This window comes from Musca vetustissima, unplaced genomic scaffold (genome assembly GCF_032173495.1).
Source record: "Musca vetustissima isolate MV318-11 ecotype Yass unplaced genomic scaffold, APGP_CSIRO_Mvet_v1 utg2798, whole genome shotgun sequence".
Taxonomy (NCBI): Eukaryota; Metazoa; Arthropoda; class Insecta; order Diptera; family Muscidae; genus Musca; species Musca vetustissima.
In genome coordinates this window covers 97,258-113,883 of record NW_026883200.1, presented here as the reverse complement: position 1 = coordinate 113,883, position 16,626 = coordinate 97,258, and the positions used below count along the sequence as shown (strand labels likewise).

The following is a 16,626-nucleotide window of genomic DNA, read 5'->3' as shown; positions in this document are numbered from 1 at the left end:
ACCGACGGGTCTAGCATTTTTTTCTTTAAACTCGGTTTATGGAGCAAATGTTCTGTCACAAACCAGTTAACTAAGTAAATAATTTAGCACCACCCATAGCAAAATGGCGACGACACATTAAACTAATCAAGGATTCCAACCATTGTACATCATTTAAGGAGACGTGGTTCATAGGCAACGTTAGATGGCAGCCCCGTCATCTAAAAAACAAATTTTACTGCCATTGGTATCTGAATTAAATTCTCGTGCCTTTTGCTTTTATATGTTTTTTATTTAATTTCAAAGTAAATTTCTTAACGATTACAACATTAAAATCTAATTGGCTTGTATGACAGGAATACGAATTTGTAGCATCTGAAAGAAAGACAAATATAACAAGTGTAAATGAAAACCATCACAAAATATCTACCACATTCATTTAGTATTCATACCTTATTTGTTTTATCGAATATTGCTTTTGCTCGATCTTGATTCAGGCGATAATTTACAAACTTATCAAAAAGATAACCATGTTTCATGGACTCCAAGAGAATACGGTCTTCGCCAATATCCAAAGTCAATTCTTGGGAGGAAATCTGCAATGATTATATTTATGGTTAATTGTAACAGAAATGAATTAGGAAATAAAATCTTTTGGCTTTCAAAAGGGAGTGGTGTTGTAAAGGTACGATTTTAATCAGTCATTTTTCATTAACCATATTCCTTTTTCAACAACTACCTTAATGCAGTAAACCTAAAAAAATTTACATAATATATAAAACTTACACATTTAGGTAAATAGAATTCAGCCTGCACCTCTTCAACTTCCTCATTTTTAAATCGTGCCCGCAACTTATATTCCGGTGTTATGGATGCCGCCTGGGCAATTTCCTGTTTAATACGATTCGATTGCTCTTGTTTTAGTTCTTCGCTCTTCTTTTTCAATGCCTTCAATTCATTGGCATCGATCTCCTGCACTAAAGCTTTTGAATTTTCCAAAGTTTTTAATTTTTTTAAATCATCATCTGTGGGATTTTTATATGAATTGAATACGGTCTTTATATCCGTATTGCGAACACGATGTGACAGCAATGTACCAATAAATTTCCTCTTTGTTAAAATAATGGCCTTGTCGACTTTTATTTGTACATTATATTTATCGTTGAGTGCTTCGGCAATTAAAACCAAAAAGAAATCACGAAATAGTACGGATTTTTCAATTTTAGCAAAAAATTTCGGATTGATGGCAAAGTCGACAGCATCGACAGGATTATCGGACTTATCTTTGGTGACACGTGGTTCAGAAATACTCATGGGTATACGATAAGAGCTTGGTTCATCCGAATTGAGTATTTCAGTAAGCTGGGCTTCGGAAATGTCTTCGGGTGGTGGTATCTCATCAGCCTGGCACACATTGATGAAATATTTCTCATTTGTGTTGACCTTAAAGGTCTTAATGCAGAATCCTAGAGAGGGGAAATATAAAAAATTAGTATATTTTTAAAAGGATGTGGTTTATAAATAAAAAATCGGATTATCTAAGAAATCCATACGCGAACCAATATATTTCCTATGTGTTTAAATGACATTATGGGTATCATTTTGAAACGGCTGAGATACATATTTGGAGTAAGTAAATGCTTTGAAACACTTGTAGCTTTGATCCCAGGTTGATGAGAATCGATACCTTAACCTAGGCATCTGTCCGCAGGAGAAAGTCGCGTAATAAAAACTGAACATTAGAAATTTATTTTTCATAATAATAATAATAATAAGGATCTAAAACCTCCCAAATAGTAGCAAAATCCAACCATGTGTTAATAATTTCAAAATGATCCCTGATCCGAGTCCTTCGGTTAGGTTACAGGGTGTACGGCTGTTAATATGTAACTGCTCCACTCGGAGACATATTGTCCATTGTGATCATCTAATCATCAAGAAAAGCTGTAAGCTAGCAAAGCTGTAAATGATTTTGGGGTATATTTTATATTTATTTTGGAGAAAAGGTTTTGCGTTTCTATCTCGAAGCATGGGGGATCGGCAAAGTAGATGTTCGATAATATTTGTTTCTTTTCATCCTCGCTTACTTAGCTGGCTTGTGACTTTCAGGCGAATCGATCTTGTGCTCAGCTCATCCAATTTGAGAGACCATGTTCCGAGATGTTGTCTTTCACTTGATCTTTTCATAGGATTCGTGGTCTTCCCCTTTTGAGTGAACCATCAACTTCCTCTTGAGCTGGGCATGGATGGCATTATTCATTCGACGGCGATATTCATCGTCGACGCAGATCGGCCCAAGAGCTGCCGCATCTGCTTGCGCAAGTACCTATGCTTCAGATCCATACAATAGCACGGATAGTATCAGCGTCTTGTAGAGTGTGAGTTTGATCTGGCAAGTGGTGGCTTTGCTCTTTAATTGTTTACTTAGAACATAATAACATCTGTTGACCAACACTATTCTTCTCAGGATTTCAAAGCTGATGAAATTAGTTTTGTTTATGGCTGTACCGATGTATATAAAATCGTTCACTACCTCGAAGTTGTAGTTTTCAAGTTGGTCCGAGTATACAGTTGGTCCGAGTATACTTGAAGTCTTGCCGGTTGATACCATCAGTCTGGTCTTCTCGCCATATACTGTAAGACCCACTTTGGCAGATCCCTTCACAATTCGTTCAAAGTTGACTGTTACCGCTCGCAATGTTCGACCTATTATGACGATGTCGTCGGCATAGACGAGTTTAGTGTACAGTGTGCCATTTCTGTTCACATTTGCATCTCGTATGACCTTTTCCAGCAGGATGCTAAACTGCCAGACCCACTTTGGCAGATTCCTTCTCAATTCGTTCTAAGGTGGCTGTTACCGCTCGCAATGTTCAACCTATTAGACGATATTATGACGATGTCGTCGGCATTGGCGAGTTTAGTGTACAGAGTGTCATTTCTGTTCACATTTGCATCTCGTATGACCTTTTCCAGCAGGATGCTAAACTGCCAGACCCACTTTGGCAGATTCCTTCTCAATTCGCTCTAAGGTGGCTGTTACCGCTCGCAATGTTCGACCTATTAGACGATGTCGTCGGCGAGTTTGGTTAACATTTGCATCTCGAATGGCCTTTTCCAGCAGGATGCTAAACACACGACAAACTGTCACCTTGTTGAAATCGATTGACTTCGATCCACCATTTTTCTTAATGTCATCATGACCAGGAAATGTAACAAAATGTCGTATATCCCGCAGAGTTAATTTACAATCATAAACTAGAGTTTATGGTCCACAACCTGACAACCGGCATCGGATAACTAGTTCTCAGGTCCTAGACTAACTCCGCTACTTTCAAGATTGCTAAAATCTCTGCTTGATTTATTATATAGTTTGTATGAGATATTAATTGAAAATTATTCACAGAAAGCTGCCGCACCTGCGCCTTCTTCCATCTGTGAACCGTCTGTAGACTATATACTATATTAACTACAAGACTATTTTGTCGCGTCCACCCTGTCAAGCGTACTAGGCCACCCTGCATAATGTCTGATATTGCTGGTAGGAATTATCCGCTAATCAGCACTACAATATCATCGGCGTTTCCTCGACAGAGGGGTCTACGATCCGAAACGACCCGAGTCTTACTCGGCCAACGTCTGTCACCTCAGCCCATTGTGTAAAAGCAATAGGGCTGCTACAACAACAATATCATCGGCATACGCCACTACTTTCGTTCGTAATTGGTCAAAATTAGCAGGCCGAGCATTTAAATTGACTTTGTTTCTATGCAACAGTCAAAAACATACAGACAACATCACCATTACAGCTTTATAAACCCACTTAGTGAGGTTCCATTATACCCTCCAAACGCTGAAAAAAATAAAATTAAAATATTCTCCAGACTACGCATGGGTCATACAATTTTAACTCATCAACACCTAATTAATAAGAACACTGACAACAAATGTCCTAAATGTGGCGCTATCGTCGATGTCAAACACATACTGCAATCATGTAGTCTATTATCTCAACAACAACGCACTTTTCTACAAAACAATGGATACAATATGCTCAAAACCATAAACACTCAAAATATCAATCTCATTTTTGATTATATTAAAAGAAATAATGTAATAATTTAAGTAAAAATAAATTCATATCATACTACTTTATATTAAAGTATTAGCTGATGGCCTTTGCAGCCAATGCTCTTACCTTCTGTATTATTCTTATATTTACTATAAGTGTAATATTTTATAAATAAATAAATAAATAAATACAGACATATATCCAGAATTTTCTGAAAAGGATTTGAATAATAGGAATAGTCATTAAACTACCTACCTGGTGTTGGTTGGACAACTTTATATTCACGTGGTGGTGCGGTGGACGTTTTAGATGCTGGTGAGACTGGAAAATTTTTAGTGCCACCAGTAGTACTACCAAAAAATTGATTCAAATTCTCCTCCAAATCACTCTACAACAAAGGATGCCTTATTAATTGCAAATTTGAAAAAAAAAAACGAAAATATGACAATCGGGTCATACCTTGACAAACCGTAAATTATTTTCCAAAATGCTGGTATCAGCATCTAGAAAATTTCTTCGCTGTTCCATATTCAATTTCAATTGACTCCAATTGCTGTTTTTTTTTTTGCGAATTATTTACCAAAAAATCTATGTGTCTGTCCAATGTGCCTTGGTTTCTGTTATGAACTAGTTCAAATTATCGATTCACTGAAATGAACTAATCGAACTCATTGTGTTCCGTTAAACAGGCGAACTAGACGCTAAGTATAGAATATACACATGATGCGAATCCATCCGTTCATTGAACTAAATTACCCGTCTCTAGTGGTAGCAGCATGCAATGTTTTGTTTTGCAAACAACAATAATAGGCACACGTAGGTCGCTCATGGACTAATTATGGCGGTCGATGTGATGCCAATGCAAAATGTATGTTCAGTATTTTAAAAAAATATTAACATTCGAGACACAAAATCGTATTTAAATTAATCAAAAGTATTCTTTTGCAAAGGCAAAAATGTTCATAATCGAAATATTAGGTTTGAGGTCCCAAGTTTCTTTGGACCAATTTTCATTTCAGACAATTTTGAGTCGATTTACAAATGTTCCTACGTCTGGTGCGAACGATGTTGGAAAATGTGTAGTTTTGGGCCCGTTCACGGGTCATTTTGAAATTTTTACCACAGCTAAAGGCCAACAGGCCTGATTACTATGATATAATTTCATAATACCTACTTCCGGTGATATGGACCTACACAAATCCGATGGAACCCTAGTATTTTTACCAGCTTTTTATGAACCAATATGGGTGTCAATATAAAACTGTTGATGTCCTGATTACGCATCCGAAATTCGGTAAGTACCTTCGAAGTTTGTTTAAATAAATAAATAAATATAATGGTCCAAACTGGGCACATTTTAATATTGGACCTTGTAATATTTTTACGAAACCTACTTTAAATCCCTAATGGAGTCTGGTACGACCCCAAAGATGATGAACTCTTCGATAAAAACATATACATATAGACGTGGACCTTATTAAAGGTTATTATTTAAAGCCACCTGGGCGTGTATTAAAAAATAAATTTTTCGAAGAATCTATATTGAGTGGATTCAAAAATATATTTTCCCAAAAATCTATCTTCTCTATAGGCGTGGATTCCTTTATTCTTTCTTTATTTATTGCGGCAAGGCCTTATGAGGCGTGGATTTAAATTTGTTGCTAAGGATTTAGCAAAAAAATCCAATATCCTTTAATGTTTGTTTTTAGAAAATACTTTCAAAGCCTTTAAATTTTGGAGAACAAAAAAATAAATAAATAAAAAAATCTTTAAAGTTTGGGTTTAAGTAAATCCAAAGTCCTTAAATGTTTAGATTTATTCCAAAGTCATTTCATGATTGGAAGTTTTAAGGAATAGCTTTCCAAGGTCCTTTAATGTTTGGATTTTAAAAACAAAACATTTTCCAAGGCCCTATACATGGTACAATTATAAAAGGTAACAGCAAATCCCAGCTGATTTGATTCCAACGTAATACTAGTGTCAATATGAATTTGACAAATTATGTTTTTAAAAATCACCCAACAGGAAAATTGGGAACGCATACAATTTGAAATTGTTCTTTATTAATGTGCTCCCGTATTCAATTTACTCAATCTGCCTGCTGGGAAAGTTTGAGGAAGCAAATCTTTCTTGAAGGAATAACTCGCTATTCCTAGCATTTTCATATGTGTTACACATATATATGGCAATGGCTCAATTAAAGGAAAGATGTGGAAGCGATAGAAATATAAATTTGATAGATTTTCATTCATGTTTTCCAATTTTTATTTTGAGGATTCGAAAATATTTCATTTTCAAAATAAAAATAATTTGAAGATAATTTGTTTGTTTGTTTACATTTTTCTGTCAAATGAGTTGACACTAGTAGAACTTACAACAACAAATTTCCATGTGGTTGTTGTATCGTTTTTTGTACAACAACACTTGCTGTTACCTTTTATTATTATACCATGGGCCCTATAAGTCGGTGTTATAATGCGTGGAATATTTTTTCAATCCTTATAAAGAGTTGATTTTTTAAGAAATAATTTTAAAATGCTTGGAATTAAAAAAAAATCCAAGGCGTGAAAATAAACGAATATATTTTTCAAGGGTCAATTTTCAAGGAATATTTTTTCAATGACCTATAAGACCTGGATTTTTAAAAAATATATTTCCAAGGCACTATACAGCCTGGATTTTAAAGGATTATTTTCCAAGGCGCGGATTTTTAAGAAATATTTTTCAGAGTTGTGGATTTTTAAGGAATAGGGGAGACTGGGGCACCTTCGGCAATCGCGTTTTCGATATGAAGCTCTCACCGTACATCACTAGTTTCGATACATAGGTATCGAATATCGAAATAAATAACTGACACAAAGTTTGAAATTTCTAGCTAATAAACTTATTTAGATACATGGGTTTTTATATTTTTATAGATGTTTCTGTAATATTTCAATTCCATTTCGTAAGTATTTCGTGTATAAAACTTTTTAAATTTTTAAGACAATATTATTAAAAAGTGGTTAACTACGATGTGTATTATTATAGAAATGTTTAAAAATATAATGTTTTTAAAAACTGATCGAAAAAAATGAAAAAAACTATAAAAAGTACATTCGGGGTACATTCGGCATTTTAAAGTGGGGCACATTCGGCCATATACGGATTGTGCAAATTTATTATTGTCTTTAAAACAAATCCTTTAATATGGCTCGAAATTGCATATATAAGACCAAACGTGCTTGTATTGACGAAAATGCGATAGAAAACCCCTATTTCTGATGATGTGTGCGAACTTCAGATGTAAACGTCCGCCGCTAGAAAATAAAGTCCTATAATTCAAACATTGTGTGGCGTATTAAAACCAAATAGAGCCTTTAGAGGATCAGAATTTCAACCAGACTGATAGCGATGACAATTACCCGGCTATGACTATGTTGCCGAATGTGCCCCATCAAATACCGAAGCTACCCGGGTTGGGGCACATTCGGCGAATTTGACTTTTTTTACAAAACTGTAAAATTTTTTAACTAATACTATTTTTTTTACATCTTTTTGGTACTATTTTTTATAATTAAGTGTCTGAGGACAATAATCAGCCATAAAGTTGTTATATATGTTGAATAAGTACTGAGATATTGAGCTCTAAAAAAAAAAGTGGCGAAGGTGCCCCAGTCTCCCCTACTTTTCTATGGCTCTACAAAGCGTGGATTTTTAAGGAATATTTTTCGGAGCTGTGGATTTTTAAGGAATACTTTTCCAAGCCACTACAAAGCGTGGATTTTTAAGGAATATTTTCCGAAGTGTGGATTTTTAGGGAATATTTTTCCGAGGTGTGGATTTTTAAGGGATACTTTTCCAAGGCGTGAATTTTTAAGGAATATTGTATTTTCATAGAAATTATTTTTCCCCGAATTTTTAAAATAAGGATATCCTTTTCCCGAATTCTAAAATTGAGGTTCCTTTAAAGATTATTTTTCCTGGGCTTTTGAAGAGAGGACTATTTTCCAAGACTTTCAACGTGAGGATACTATAAAGATTATTTTTCCAGAACATTCAAAGTGGGTATTACTAGATTAATTTTCCAAGACATAATAATAAACAAAGTATTTTTACCAGCACTTTCACAAAAAGGAATATTTTTCCAGAATTTTAAAGTTGAGGATTATTAAAAAATTACTTTTCCAGATTATAAAGAATATATTTTCCACCATTTTTAATGTGAGGATTTCTTAAATATTATTTGTTCTGACGCCTACATAGGGTAGAGTTGTTAAAACTTTGTTTAAAGGTCATTTGTTAAAGATTTGATCGACATTTTACAAATGATTAAGTCATCTAACAAACCTAATAATAAAACAAAAAAATGAATTATTATATTTACCCAGATGTATAATTAATAATGGATAATATCACACGACAAATATGAAGATATATTTTTTCTCTTCATTATATCTTTAATAATAAAAAACAATAAATATCATTAACTATTAATAAGAAAAAAGGCAACAAATATAACTAATATTTGTGAATAAGTTTTTTTATATATTGAAAATACAATTTTAAAGCTTAGATTGGATATTAACAGGTTCATACCTATGTTAATAAATAATATTTTATCATGAATACCAAAATGTTTAATAAAAAAATAATAAACAAAACTAAATAATAATTTTTTGAAATATGATAATGTCTAACGGTGGCTACAGATTTCTTTCATGTTTTTTTCTTTTTTTTAATTTGTATCTTACTTTATTCTTGCAATAAAGTACAGGCATCGTACATTTGTGCTCCAATACGTAAATATGCTGATTCCTTTCCCGGTATATATTTCATGGCAGTATGTACCAATTTAATTAAGGCATTCAGATGTATGTCATGTGGTTCCGAAGCGGTAATTTGTAAATCATAATCACCACTTGTATCATTCTATGTAAGAAATTGAAATAATTGAAAGATAATTAAAATGTGAGTAGGGAAAATTAAATCATTTTCTTGCCGTCTGTTATTTGTGAGATATGTGGGCCACATATAAAAATGTTTATAATTTTGAAGATGAAATATAAATGAATTTTGTGAGATAGATGATGAAGAAATAGCAATAGTGTTTCTGCGTACCAATTTTTGTATACTTTTTTTTCATTTTTGTGGATAATACACTGCGGCAACACTTACAAGATTATCTAAATAACTCAACAGCTGTTGGCCAACCGAGGCAATTTGTAAAAATGTCCCTTGAGATTTATTGGAATATAAATGTAGACGACGACCAGCAATTTCAAGTAACATTCTACCAATGAATTCATCTTCGGCAATGTCATTGAGTAATAACTCTGCATTGGCATCAAACCCGTGGGCATAGAGATCAACAATCTTCAAAAAAAGAAATATATGAGATGGATAATCTATATCATTCTATAATATATTGCAGACATACCTGTCGCCTTCTTAAAGCTTTGCGATCTAGACCCCAACTATCAGCTAATTTGAATATCTTCTCCATATATTGAATATGTTCGGCCACAAACAACTGTTCCAAATCTTCTCTTATCAAATCCATGGAGGCTGTTACAACTTTACACAGAAATTCGGTGCGATGTTGTTGTAAAACCATATCGGCTGGCGGTAGAACAAAATTCAATTCCTTATTGATATCACCAAAGAATGCCTTATTGCTCATGGCATCGAACAGCAATTGCAGCGGCTTGGATATTCGCAGCTGGAAAAAGGCAATGAAATGTAATACCGTACACAGCTCATAGTGTAGTTTCAGTTGCTCCTTAATGGCATGATGTTGCTGCAGCGCCAAAAATTGCAATGGTGTCTGACCCTCAGCCAATGATACCTCAAATTTCAAATCATATGATTGATGCTCTAACGATTCGTTTAAATGTTCCAGAAATTCCAGACACAATTCTAAGAATTCCGGTACACATGCGGCCGACATTTCAATATCCTGTTGACACAATTTATCCTTGGGCAGGCGACCAACTTTATGTATTAGCTTTGCTGTACTTTGTAGTGGATATTTTATGGCCGCCTGCCATAGCATACAAGCCGTGCCATGTTTTAAAGCCAAATCGGTTGTGCGAAATTGTTTCAAACATTCGATGGCAGCACGAAAATGTTCGAGGCTTGTTAGATTTTTACTCCAATAAATTAAATAATGCCATGTCAGAAGACTTAACAAAGACCCAGACTCTAAACTGAAGGGGAAATGTTTTCTCAGCAGAGATAACTTCATGAGTACAGCATCCAAAGCATCACCGGAATCTTCATAAAGCGCAGATGTTTTTGTGGCATTCAAATCACCGTTATTTTCTTGTACTATTTCAGCTTTATCAATCTCTACAATTTTCGATGGATGTATTCGGGTGTTTATTAACCATTTTGCAGTTAGATCGGTAACGATGCCCTTGCCACCACTCACAATAGCTTTTAAACTACAATCGGGTTGTTCGTAGGGTATTTCAGGCATTATTGGTTCCAGACTTATTATGGGGTATCTACATTATATGTTTGGAATCAATAGTATTTATTTTAAAAAATAGGTCATGTTATTGTTTTCAAAACTTACTCTAAAATCGCCCCCAATACTGCAATATCTTCCAGTTTGCCAATTAATAGACCCCATTGAGCTTCGTCGTGAGATATACGTTCAAAATTATCATCTTCTTGTTGGGGACTTTCATCACAGGAACCCTAAAATATCGAAAGAATAATTTAGATATCAACTAAATTTGACCTAGGCATATGAAGGAAGAAAATGAAAGACAAGGCTACGACTTTCATAGCCGGATGTCGAGGTATTTCAGTGAGGCGGACTCTCAATAAACTAATCCGAGTCAACGACTGAAGTCAATGGTCAATGACATTATTGGACCATACCAATGCGGCTTCTAACCTGGCAAATCACATCGACGCATTCCAACTATTTGTCGACATAAGTGTCTACGTTCAGAGGTGTTTATGCGTTTTGCATTCCTTCAAAATTAATTCTGCTATGCGGGATAACTGTAACTGACACAAGATCAGCAGTTAAAATCGGAAAGGACCTCTCGGAGCCCTTTAATTTCGAACGAGGATTCAGACAAGGTAACACTTTGTCGTGTGAACTTTTTAACATTCTGCTGGAAAAGGGCATACGAGAGGCAAAGGTGAACAGAAATGACACTCTGTACACCAAACAACACATGTTACTCGCCTACGCCTACGCCGATGACATCGATATAATGGGTCGAACATTGCGAGCGGCAACAGCCACCTTTGAACAAATTGAAAAGGAGTCTGCCAAAGTGGGTCTGGCAGTAAACGGCGAGAAGAACAAGCTGATGGTATCAACGCGCAAGACGTCCAGTAGACTCGGACCAACTGTGGAACTTGAGAACTACAGCTTCGAGCTAGTCAAAGATTTTATATACCTTGGTACACTATAAATGAAACTAATGACATCAGTTTTGAAATTCGGAGAATGATAGTGTTGGCAAACAGATGCTATTATGGTCTGTGTAAGCTACTCAAAAGCAAGGGCACCTCCCGCCAGCCCAAACTCACACTCTACAAGACGCAGATACTACCCGTACTGATATATGGATCTGAAGCATGGATACTTAGGCAAGCAGATGAGGTAGCTCTTGGATTGTTTGAGAGAAAAATTCTCCGAAAGATCTATGGACCGTTGACGGTTAATATCACCGTCGCATTGTTAGACGTATTGAGTTGCAGCGAATACGATGGTTAAGTCATGTTGTGAGAATGGATGAAGATGACCCAGCCCAGAAGGCATATAAAAGTGCTACTTCACGCAGAAGGGGAAGGCCAAGAATAAGATGGAAAGATCAATTGGAAGACAGCATTGCCGAATATGGTCTTTCAAATTGGAAAAACTGCGCAAAAGACCGACGCACCTTGAAGTCTTTTTTTAAGATCTGCTTATGGAACGAAAGTTCTGCCACAAGCCAGCTAAGTAAGTAACGACAAATTGAGGACTTTGGTTAGGTACTCTACTCCTGGCTCATCAAGCTGCTTCGCTATTATCATAAATATTCCATCCGGATTAAGCGTAGTGAATAATTTTGCGCTTCTACGATGAAGAAATCGTATACGGCACAATACTCAAAAAAATCAAAGGTATTTCATTGACCTACCTCTTTAAATTCTCTTCTCAGGGATACGGCCACAGTTTTGCAGACAATAGCCACAAGTAAACCCAACGATTTGGGACTATCCAATAGCAATTCTCGAACATATTGCCACCAGGGTGAAATGGCATTGTAGGCATAATTGTTGACAACATCCCCGGCCAATTGGCAAATGGCTTTAATCATTTCGGCCAAACGGGACATATCGGCAATGACTTCATCACTAAAAAAAAATAATTAATATATAGAAAACACATTTAAAATGGCCAAGAACTACCCACCAATTTTTATAGGTAAATGGTTTCTCCAGCCAATAGTACAAAGCCAAAACCAATAAATCTTGATTTGGTATCAGCGACTTTTCTGCGGCCAATTTAAATTGATCAAAACACAGGCCTTGGGTGAAGAAATGATTAAATAATTTCGAACTAACTTCACCATAATTGCTGGACTTCTCCTTAAGCAGCGGTACACAAGATTCCTGATCAACTTGAAAAATGTTTAAGAACTCGACAAACTCTCCAACATCATCGAATTCAGCACCAAAAGTTACACCCCTTACCGTAGTACCAAATTCATTCATTTGTTGTTTTAGCAGATACGATTCACTTAGCAGCAATACCAATTGTTGTATTATAACCAAATCCGTTTCATCCAATTCCAGGGTATCAACATATTCTCGTTTTTGTGGTACTTTCATTTCCATATAGAATACGCATAGACGTTTATAGTTACGTATAACTATTTGAAAATGTCTATAATCTGCGAGTGACTTGATGTTATATTTTTCGGGATTTTCAATTTGTTGTTGTAGCGTCAAATCAAATGCATTGATTATACTTTGGAATATGGGAGCACGTAATTGTTTACTTTTCAATATCATTTCCAGACATTGTTGTCTCACTTCAATGGTTTGAAAATCCGCAGCCATTGAGCTAATTTCTTCTATGTCCAATTTGGTGTTATCACTGGATCGAAGGAGATTTTTTAAACGTCTGAGCAGATGGATATCTTTGGAGGTGGCCGAATTGGTCGTACTCAGGGCGTAATGAAAGGGTATTTGAATTTCTTTGACACTGGCATCGCTGGGATCCAAAAACAGGCAGGGGCTGATATGTGTACGGTTTTTACTGTCCGGGGTGAGGCCTTGGAAGTCAATAGAAAAAAAGAGATTTTATTATTTCCAATTAATATCATTTATCTACATTGCAACTTACCCAGCAGACCATGTGTATTGTAGGCCAATTGTCCATTTTTGCTAACCGTAAAAGCAGCGACCTTGGGTCCATGTTGCAGTGGCCATATTTCCAGACAACCCAAACGTGGTGCATAGATAACCAAAAACAAAGTTTTTCTCCTCGAAGTCTGTACCCCCTTTAAGGTTTTCTCTTTGACCGGTACAAAGGCACACTGAGCCTCACGGTAGCCCTTCCAAACCCGTATAATCTCCGATCTTTGTGTATCCACCAACAACACCCTATCCAGACTATCAATTACAGCCGCCAGACGGCCATTGGGGGCTATTACAATTGTATTGCCATCCCGTTTTTCATCAAAAAATTGACATTTTGTGCGCATTTTCAATTCCTTTCCCGCTCCCATGGCGGGTTGTTCCTCTGGAGAGGGTGTGGGTGGTGGTGCCGGACGACCAAAAAGATTACCCATAATATTACGATAGGCCATGCCAATAACATCTTTGGCCACTTCCCCTATTGAGATTGCCTTATAACCCTCTTCGGCCATGTAATAACCCAGACATGGTTCAGCTCCCACACCCACAACCGTGGAGCTTTTCATAGTGGTCGAAGATACCCGAGCATGATAACCAAATGAAACACATTGATCAACAATGTTGTCATAGACTCGGGGCGTTTGGGTTGCATCAATTATGGCATCATTAATAATTGTCTCCCTCTCATTGGGAAATGTAAATTTTTGAAATGGCAGTAAATCAGCAGTCTCAGCAATGGAATTCATACGACCCACACTACGATTGAGATTGTGACGTAAATTATTCAGGTGTGGTATTAAATCGGAACCTTTTAATATGCAAACACAATGGTCGTATACAATATAGACAAAGGCATCTGCTTCGGAATGTCGTGGAGGTGTGTAGGCCTTAATGGCTTGTACCGGACTTTCGTGATAACTGAAAAAATAATCGATCATATATAGAATACCCATTGTTGCCACACTCAACATACCTCTGTGAATATAATTTGATACCCGAATCGGTATAGAATACCATCATACCAGAACTAAGACCCATAACAATACATGTCCACTCGGCTCCCGAGCTCACGGTTTTACCAAACATCGGTAAACACAATACGGATGTAACAATTTGATTTGGATCCTCCAATTCGCCACACCAACTCAGGGTATATGTGGAGGTTTGCAGTTTACTATCCCAACAGGAGCTTAACAAAGCCAATTTTTCACCCAATGCCATGGCAATCATTTCACCTGCCGGTGATATGGAATAGTTGATGCCACTCAACCAGTTATCATCTGGAAAAATACAACAATTCAAAGTATTTTGAAGGTCGGGAAATCGAATGTCTTTCCTCACCATGTTTAAGTCCAAAATATTCTTGTACTTTGTGGAAATCCTTAAGATTTCCATATGTCTTAACCTCACACGACATAATGTATACGAATCTTTCACACTTTTATGGATCCACAATGGACTGCAGGTCAGGATATGCTCTAGAAAAATGTTATTACTTGTTTAATAAAATTAACGAATGACGCCTTCAAAGTAACAAAGAAAATATAAATACAAGGCGAATAGACAATAATAGAAGGTCAAGAATCAAAACAAAAACGATAAAAAGAGTTACAACAATTGAAAATTGTAAGAGAAGGTTTCTAAAAATCGATATGCGCATTGAAACAGCTGATGTGGCAAACTTTGCAGTTAATTCCTGTTAATGGGTTAGTTCCAGTACTCAAAAAGCGGTAGAACTTTTAAAATATATAAAATCGATCGCGGATCATAATGATTATAAGTAACACTAGTTGTCCTGATTAAAATTATATCTATTTTTATTTGAAAATCCACACTTTGTGAGAATTTGGTCTCCAAAATTACGCAAAATAACTATGACGATATGGGTATTGTTTTTATGCGGATAAGCTCTGATTACGAAAAAGAGCATTCTTCCCGAAAAAATAGAATTCGAAATTTTAATCCCCAGATTGGGGTACATTTTTGAGAAAAAAAGGTAGTGAAGAGCACCATGACTATTGGCGTGTGCCCAGTTGGACAGAGTTGAAACGGTGCCCTTTAGAATATCTGAAATAGTCGGCCGAAACCTCCCACCGGCTAGGCTACAACCTTTATTTTAATATGGTCGAATTTCAGCGGTATATCATTTATCACCAGAAGCCATAGAAGAGGAGATAATACTCCTCCTTGTGATGTGCCTCTGTTGACAGATTTCCTCACGGATATTTCTCCCAAGGAGTTGATAATTCTGCTTTTCAGCATTCTAGCAATCCAATCCGTTAGGATTGAGGGAATGCCTGAGCTTACGAGAGCAGAATGTATAGCCTCTAGCTTCACATTGTTGATGGCTCCTTCAATGTCGAAGAACGCAGACAAAATGTAGCCGGAGGACTCCATATCCTTCTGGATGAGTCCAACCACTTAATATTATTGCTAATTTTATTAGGGTCCAAGATTTTAATTTAGTTTCAATTTATTAGGTTATTTTCAGTTTATTCTAATTTTATTTATAATTTTTTTAATATAATAAAATTGTGCAATAAAAACTATTCAACATTGTCGTTAACAGAAATATAGACCCAACTGTAGTTACTTCTGGCCCAAAACAATATTTTTGAAAAAGCAAACAAAGGACCAACCTATTATACAGAAATCAGCTGTTTGACTGCGTCATCTCACTATCTTAGCAGTTCTGCTCACAAATTAGCTTCGATTGAGGCGACGACAGCTGACGACTGTGAGTGTATATGTTGTAAACAATACGGTTCTCATTTGGTCTCCAACCCCCTTATTCGTAATATTCGGGATATACCACTTTGAGTTCATCTTTATCGGCCATTATGTCATCTCCTGCCATTCGTTAGCAGGTGGAACGTTTTTCAATTCAGTCGTTGATTTACTTATCCTCAGCCGACGACATTGGCGAAAAACGAAAAGAAAATATTAGTAATTCAAATAAAAGCACTCTGTGATTTACGAACTATTATCCGAATAAACAGTATTTTTTTTAGGAAATCAAATAACATTTCATGCAAATGTATGAATATTGATTTCTTTATTTAGAATTTTAAAACGATCCCAGGTGAGTCATAATTTCAAAGGTGGTAATAATTTACATTATAAATCACCACGAAAACAAGGAAATGATAAGAAACAAACATATCTTTTATCTATGTTTTTTTTTTCTATTGAAGTAAATTGAACGAAAACAAATGACTATT

At 35.8% G+C, this 16,626-nt stretch overlaps 2 protein-coding genes across 2 annotated transcripts; both read right to left on the bottom strand.

Moving 5' to 3' along the window:
- Nucleotides 1–315: 315 nt before the first annotated feature.
- On the bottom strand, nt 316–4,579 carry LOC133330032 (PIH1 domain-containing protein 1). Its single transcript, XM_061538492.1, has 5 exons — nt 4,511–4,579; nt 4,307–4,439; nt 766–1,445; nt 432–575; nt 316–354 (listed from the first exon to the last, which is right to left on the bottom strand). Exons 1-5 carry the CDS (start codon nt 4,577–4,579, stop codon nt 316–318), a joined length of 1,065 nt encoding a protein of 354 aa, XP_061394476.1.
- A 4,206-nt stretch (nt 4,580–8,785) lies between these two features.
- Nucleotides 8,786–14,829, bottom strand: LOC133330030 (rab3 GTPase-activating protein non-catalytic subunit). The gene is made up of 9 exons (XM_061538490.1): nt 14,747–14,829; nt 14,379–14,685; nt 13,392–14,323; nt 12,456–13,320; nt 12,181–12,397; nt 10,611–10,735; nt 9,471–10,539; nt 9,209–9,406; nt 8,786–8,962 (listed from the first exon to the last, which is right to left on the bottom strand). The coding sequence occupies exons 1-9, from the start codon at nt 14,820–14,822 to the stop codon at nt 8,786–8,788; spliced, it is 3,966 nt and encodes a 1,321-aa protein (XP_061394474.1). The 5' UTR covers nt 14,823–14,829.
- Nucleotides 14,830–16,626: the final 1,797 nt, after the last annotated feature.